Source organism: Corticium candelabrum, chromosome 18 (assembly GCF_963422355.1).
Source record: "Corticium candelabrum chromosome 18, ooCorCand1.1, whole genome shotgun sequence".
Lineage (NCBI taxonomy): Eukaryota > Metazoa > Porifera > Homoscleromorpha > Homosclerophorida > Plakinidae > Corticium > Corticium candelabrum.
The window spans coordinates 4,610,920-4,618,419 of NC_085102.1; the positions used below are offsets into that span (position 1 = coordinate 4,610,920).

The following is a 7,500-nucleotide window of genomic DNA, read 5'->3' on the forward strand; positions in this document are numbered from 1 at the left end:
GTGATACATGCCACTACAAATGATCTCATAAAATTGGCTTTCTCAAAGCCTTACGCACCCTTGGTTTGTTTGTCAGTGTGTGTGTGTGCATGTGTGTGTGTGTGTGTGTGTGTGTGTGTGTGTGTGTGTGTGTGTGTGTGTGTGTGTGTGGTTCTTACTTTTCTTGTTCAAAGAGACATCTTGCTAGCAAGTATTTACTCTCTGGGTCTGTAAGGGAATGACTGGACAAAAGGTGAGCAGCACGTTTGATGTTTCCTTGCCGATAATAACACGTGCACAACAAATGCAGTGTCTTCTCTGAACCCACTAAAAAAGTTGAGAAATTTGAGAGAACAGAATTACTGAGAGAAAAAGAGACAAACATAGAAACAGACAGACAGACAAACATATAGACAGACAAACAGACAGACAGAAAACAACAGACAAACAACAAACAAACAAACAGACAGACAACAGACACTGTTACAGATAAACAACAAAGACAGAAAAAAAGACAGACAAACAACAAACAAACAGACAAACAACAGACAACAGATAAACAACAAATAACAACAAACACACAAACAGACAGACAGACAAACACATACACACACAGACACAGACACAGACACAGACACATACACAGACACACACAGACACAGACACACAGACAGACACAGACAGACAGGCAGACGGACAGACAGACAGACAGACAGACACACACACACACACACACACACACACACACACACACACACACACACACACACACACACACACACACAGACAGACAGACAGACAGACAGACAAGCATGTAAGCAAACAACGTCCGTTCAACCTTCAACGTGAAGAATTTCAGCAAGAAACTCTGCGTTGTTGTAATCATAATGATTCAAACAGAACCAGATCGCAGCCTAAGCAACACAAACGTCACAACAACCACACAAACTCTCGCTCCAATTCTCTCACAGAAACCGGCTCTGCGTACGACCCAACCACCGACCCCGCCATCGTCAACTAGTTGAAATCAAACGAAGACCCGGTTTGAGTTTGCGCGACCGTTGTCATAGCGATCGCGACGCAAGTGAGCGCAATGAGCACAAACGCTGGAAAATACAGAGATCGTACGCCTCATATCAAAGCGGTAAGAACATTAGAACATATATACGTTATCTTAGCATGTCTCGAATGACTCACTGGATACCCAGAGTGGCCGTTTGAGAGAAATCCACGATCTAGAGATTTCACGGATTGTCACACAAACTTGCTTTTATTTTTATACAGGCAGGAAAGACTATTGCAGTCGAAGGCAACGCTAAAGAATGCCTCTGTTCAACGTCGTTTGGAGTAAGAAATAAATTTCTTAATTAACAGAGTGTTTGAACTCCGAGGCCAGGCCGCGCATTTGTTGTTGTATCTATTTCAATATCAGTTAATTTATTTGGTTGTAGCGAGAGACTCCTGACGTTGTGAAGAAGTTTCAAGGGACGAAGTCGCTTTTGAGGCCGGAACCGGGTCAGGAACGGAAAATACATGCGAGAGCTGGGGATTGTAATGTGGCTGCGGAGATCAGGCATGGAGTGAACACGAAGACGTCGAATTATGTAAGATTTGTGTGAAACAGGAGCGTGGAAATTATCTGCAAGTTTGTTGGTGGGACCTTTCTGTGCTGTTGTGCAAATTAACGTTTGAGGTCTGTCTGTCTGTTTGTTTGTCTGTCTGTCTATCTGTCTGTCTGTTTGTTTGTCTGTCTGTCTATCTGTCTGTCGGTTTGTTTGTCTGTCTGTCTGTCTGTGTGTTTGTTTGTCTGTCTATCTATTTGTCTGTCTGTTTGTTTGTTTGTCTGTCTGTTTGTCGGTCTATCTGTCTGTTTGTCTGTTTGTCTATCTGTCTGTCGATTTGTTTGTCTGTCTAGCTATCTGTCTGTCTGTTTGTCTGTCTATCTATCTGTCTGTTTGTTTGTTTCTTTGTCTGTCTGTTTGTCTGTCTATCTGTCTGTCTGTTTGTCTATCTGTCTGTTTGTTTGTCTATCTGTTTATCTGTCTATCTGTCTGTTTGTTTGTCTGTCTTTCTGTTTGTCTGTGTGTGTGTGTGTGTGTGTGTGTGTGTGTGTGTGTGTGTGTGTGTGTGTGTGTGTGTGTGTGTATGTGTGTGTGTAGGTATGCAGGCTAATCTCGCATTTGATATTCAGGCTGGCGATCTCACTAACCCTAAGCCTCAGACTTTATTCAACCAAGTGAAGAAAGACCGAAAAGAGGCCATTTATGCAAGCAAACAAAGAGCACCATTAGGTTCGATGTTTCAGTTTGTCACAAAAGTTTTATTTGTGGAATATGTCTTGACTGGATATTAACCATTTATTTATTTATTATTACTTTTAATTTCTTATTTAATTATTATTAATTTTAATTTGTTATTTAATTATTATTAATTTTAATTTATTTTATTTATTTATTATTAATTTTAATTTATTATCTAATTATTATTAATTTTAATTTATTATCTAATTATTATTAATTTTAATTTGTTATTTATTTATTATTAATTTTAATTTATTATTTATTTATTATTAATATTAATTTATTACTAGTTTTAATTTATTATTAATTTAAATTTATTATTTATTTATTATTAATTTTAATTTATTATTAATTTAAATTTATTATTAATTTTAATTTATTATTAATTTTAATTTATTATTAATTTTAATTTATTATTAATTTTAATTTATTATTAATTTTAATTTATTATTAATTTTAATTTATTATTTATAATTTAATATTTATTTATTATTAATTTTAATTTATTATTAATTTTAATTTATTATTAATTTTAATTTATTATTTATAATTTAATATTTATTTATTATTAATTTTAATTTATTATTAATTTTAATTTATTATTTATAATTTAATATTTATTTATTATTAATTTTAATTTATTAATTTTAATTTATTATTTATTATTTATTTATTAATTAATTTTAATTTATTATTTATAATTTATTATTTATATAATATTAATCTTAATTTATTATTTATTATTTATTTATTTATATAATATTAATTTTAATTTATTATTTATAATTTATTATTTATTTATTATTAATTTTAATTTATTATTTAATTACCAAAAATTAGTTTTTTGTATTTACTCAGTCTGTTCAAACGTTTCAGTCTTTGTTTCTACACAATCTCACACATTTGCAGAATTCTGATGCATTGATCATAAAATAATCATCTCACATCTTTGACAGGAAAGTCACATGATCAACGTCCCGGCTTGCCGTCCGGCTTCGACCCCAACAGTGCGTCATTTGGTCTTCAAACAGTTAGAGGTGCTTCAAGACTCTACACTGTGATCACCTTTTGTGATGTTGTATTATTGGTTTATGTAATTAATTAAGATGGAACAGCTGCTGAGATGGTGAGCCCTAGTAAGTCACGTGACGAGGTAGATCAAGCAGGAAGGGAGGGACATGAGTTGTATGTCAGGAGTCATGGCAGTTATGAAGCGGGTAAGTTGCTTTCAAGGTTAGAACAGAAAAGATGACGAGATATGTGGATGAGTGGGACAGCTAGTTGACATTAACATCTGAACGAAAGGTGGATGGACAGACTACCAGACAGACAGACAAACGGATAGACTTACAGAAGGACGTACATACAACATACAAACAGAAACAGTTGTATTGACAAACACAGAGACATACAGTCGACAGACAGAGAGACAAATGCATGCAAAACAATAGATGGACAGACAGATAGACAGACAGACTGGCAGGCATACAGACGGACACAGAAACGGACGTGTCATTGTTCTGTGATGCATTTCTAGGTGAGATAGTAGATAGAGATTACGATTGGAGTCACTTTACAAAGGAAAGTCTCTATGGTGTGCCAACTCCACACAACAACGATGGCATTCATGTGCGCTCAACATTGAAATGGATGCACGAAGCTGAAACGTAATACAATACACTCATTTGTGACAACAAATTAATTATTTCTACTCCTAGTCAGTCAGTTTGTCTGTCTGTCTGTCTGTCTGTCTGTCAAATTTTCATACATTTTTATGTCTGTCTGTCTGTCTGTCTGTCAATACATATATTTTCAAAGAACAACACTATTACATTCTAGTCTAGCCCAAACGGCCAACGCCATAATTTAACTACGTGTGAATGAACTGTCAACTGTAAAGATCTTAGAATGTCCCAGCCTTGCTAACTTTCTGCTAATGACGCTAGCATTACATCTTTGCAAAGCTACCGACATGCATCTATGCCAGAATGTCTTAAAACCACGACTGTTCTTTCTTCCGTCTTCGTCTATAGACTGAAGTGACAGGCGGTGCAGGAATTGAGCTGCCTCTGAGCCCCAACGTCCGAAGAGTTTGAACAGTAATGGGATGCAGTTGGAGAGGAGGCCCCAGACATCCCTTTCTTTAGCATATTTCTCTGATTTCTTGACCTCACGGGTAGCTGCGGCCGCACCGTCTTCCTGAGCTGCTCGAGAGACCACATGTAGTGCCCATGGGTGGGCCACTGAGATGTCCAGCTCAATGTCACAACCCTGTTGAGCATCAAAGACAACGATGTTGGGGCAGTCGTCGCTATTAACATAAAGATTCCTCGGTTCTCGCTGATGGGACATCTTCAAATGCTGTAGACAGTCGCTCCAAACACTAGTCAATGTCTTGTGAGTCCATATTGGCCCACCGCCGGTCTTACATGTGAGGTGATAGCCGTCTTTATCAATGTCTTTATCAACTGTTGCTCCCCTATATCGTGGCAACAGACCAATTGCCGGAAAGTTGCCTTCGTTAGCTCATCATGGAACATGGTAGCGGGTTTCAGCAGAGTGGGATACACTGAGCGAGCAAGGTGATTTATTCGATTTGTGTGGCAATAGCGTAGAATTAGCATACCAGACTGGGGTCATCCAAGGAAGCAAGCTCGTCACATAGACCTTGTCCTCCTTTAGCAAATTCCAAACAAGTCTCAGTGACATAGTGTTGATGACCAATGGGAATCCCCAATATGATTGTTCCAGAAGACACAACTCAAATAGCTCTATCGAGATGGGGATGGTCTGGGAGACCATTGCACAGAAGCTCGCCTGTCTATGTGTCTGTCTGTCTGTTTGTGTGTCTGTCTTTCTGTCTGTGTGTCTGTCTGTCTGTCTGTCTGTCTGTCTGTCTGTCTGTCTGTCTGTCTGTCTGTCTGTCTGTCTGTCTGTCACTAAACCGGCTGTTTTCTGCAGAGAGAAAGCAGCAAAGCTTGTGTCAAAGAGGGTGGATGACTTTCGTGAGAAGTCACAACCACAATTGGGGAAAGTCCACGATCCGTAAGTGATTCTCCTCTCCATACATGTCACTACATGTGTCGATGAATATTAAAGAGTATGTTGTTGTAGAATCAAAGACACAATGCATGTGCCAGATGGACACTCATTTGGCGTTATGGTCAGACCAGATCCATATGGTAAGTGTGTGTGTGTGTGTGTGTGTGTGTGTGTGTGTGTGTGTGCACGTGCGTGCGTGCATGCATGTACAGACCACACAGAGCCATTAATATCTCACAGGTGTCACTCATTTAAGGTGCCGGAGACCTAATCCACAATCGGACGCCCAAGAATTACCTGAGAGGTAAAGACAGTGATCGTGGCATGGTGGCTGCCATTCGTCAACACCTAAAGAAAGAAAACTTTCAAAACTTCAATGACCTTCAAGCAGCGTTTCAACATTACGACAAGGTAGCAACATGCAACCAGTGGTTCAATCACTACATATTGACAACAATCTATATTTACACATTTTGTATGTTTGTGCATGTCTATTTGTGTGTGTGTGTGTGTGTGTGTGTGTGTGTGTGTGTGTGTGTGTGTGTGTGTGTGTGTGTTTGTGTGTGTGTGTGCATGTCTGTCTGTTTGTCTGTCTGTCTGTCTGTCGTCTGTCTGTCTGTCTGTCTGTTGATTTCAACTAAATAACTCTAAACTACACAAACAAAAAGGACCCTTAGGCCCTACCCATACAATGATTTAATAATTTGCAACTGTAGTGTTCATTCTGTGAATGCTATATAACTTGTCTGCTATAACTTTAGCAAGGTTTCTCTGCAGTTGAATGGAGATGAGAGATCTCCACTTGGTCTTGAATTGGGCCTTGTTTTTCTTTCCCTCATCATCTCTAGACGACTCGGCCAGCTTGTTCAGATAGTTGGAGGCTTGTATCCCCCAGCGACCAAAATGTTCAAGAACCAAGGGAACAAAAGATGTTTTGGTGCCTCCTGTTAGAAACTCTTGATTGTATTTAACCTCTTTTCTCTCCTCCCTCCTTGAGGCCACAATACCTGCTATGCTAGCAGCCAATGCTAGCAAGTCAGTGCACCAGGGATGCGCTAGAGAAATGTCTAGTTCTGTGTTGTGGCCAGTTTGGGGATTGATAACAACAATATCTGGTCTGTTGTCGTTGTTGAGGTATTGATGAGTCGGTTCTTTGCTGTGCTGGAAGTTCAGTTCGATCAAACACTCTGACCAGACAGTCTGCATGTTTGTCTGTCTGCCTGTCTGTCTGTCCAATACATATATTTTCAACATTGAAATCTACATACAACACAACTAGGCAACTCTGTCTGTCTGCCTGTCAGTCCATCTGCCCACCTGTTTGTCTGTTTATTTGTCTCTTTCTCAAGTTCAAGCATCTGTCAATCCATTTCCATGTCTGCATCTCTTTGTCTGTTCTTTCCTTCATTTGGCTGTCCATCCATCCATTCACTTATCTCTCTCCTTCAACTACTTCATCACTCTTATGTCTCCTCATCAGGATGGCTCTAGCAAAATCAATGCCAACGACCTTCGTCAAGTCTGCTTTCAATACAATGTACCAGTGGATGACGACATGCTCAAACTGCTTATTGAATGGTGTGATCTCAATCAGGATGGACAGATCAACTACACAGAATTTGCAAATTTTCTTAATTGGCATCACAACTTGCCGACAGAAGAGGAAATGAGTGAGAAGGCGAAGCAGGCAGAGAAGTCGGGAGAGAAGAGTTTGATGTCACCTGGTAGACTGACGAGACAGATTGATGAGAATCCTGGTGGATACAAGACATCAGCTCAGATGATTAATGCTGTAGTTGGTGGTGTTTCTACTAAAGGTTGGTGACATGGATATGTTGATAGGCAATAAGTTGGATGGACAGACAGACAGACAGACAGTCTGATTTATGAAAATATATTTCTTTGACAGACACACAAATAGACAGACAGACAGACAACCAGACAGACAGCTAGAAAGATGATCAGAGTAACATATGGACAGAAAGCTGGCTATAGTCTAGATGTTGTTCAACTTTCAATTCAGTAAACTAAATTTTGGTTTGTAGGCTCCGTAGGGGAGCTTTTTAATGCTACTTGTTATTTGTGTAATTGTAATTGTAGTTGTGACACTTGTTGTTCATTAGCTGTTACTTTAGTTTCACTTGTATTAGCTTTGATGTATAAAAATATATGAAAATTT

At 38.5% G+C, this 7,500-nt stretch overlaps 2 protein-coding genes across 2 annotated transcripts in view; one reads left to right on the top strand and one right to left on the bottom strand.

Moving 5' to 3' along the window:
* Positions 1–990, bottom strand: part of LOC134193800 (cell division cycle protein 27 homolog) — an 8,009-nt gene extending 7,019 nt beyond the window's left edge. The window contains exons 1-3 of the mRNA XM_062662635.1: positions 949–990; positions 818–893; positions 159–306 (exon numbers count right to left, since the gene is read on the bottom strand). Coding sequence (XP_062518619.1) covers positions 159–306; positions 818–893; positions 949–990 — 266 coding nt within the window. The remainder of the gene's footprint in view (positions 1–158; positions 307–817; positions 894–948) is intronic.
* A 62-nt stretch (positions 991–1,052) lies between these two features.
* Positions 1,053–7,500, top strand: part of LOC134193602 (EF-hand domain-containing family member B-like) — an 11,837-nt gene continuing 5,389 nt past the window's right edge. Inside the window, exons 1-11 of the mRNA XM_062662435.1 lie at positions 1,053–1,123; positions 1,264–1,326; positions 1,431–1,583; positions 2,171–2,270; positions 3,236–3,316; positions 3,386–3,496; positions 3,817–3,946; positions 5,241–5,324; positions 5,394–5,461; positions 5,578–5,732; positions 6,802–7,138. Coding sequence (XP_062518419.1) covers positions 1,073–1,123; positions 1,264–1,326; positions 1,431–1,583; positions 2,171–2,270; positions 3,236–3,316; positions 3,386–3,496; positions 3,817–3,946; positions 5,241–5,324; positions 5,394–5,461; positions 5,578–5,732; positions 6,802–7,138 — 1,333 coding nt within the window. The 5' untranslated portion in view covers positions 1,053–1,072. The remainder of the gene's footprint in view (positions 1,124–1,263; positions 1,327–1,430; positions 1,584–2,170; positions 2,271–3,235; positions 3,317–3,385; positions 3,497–3,816; positions 3,947–5,240; positions 5,325–5,393; positions 5,462–5,577; positions 5,733–6,801; positions 7,139–7,500) is intronic.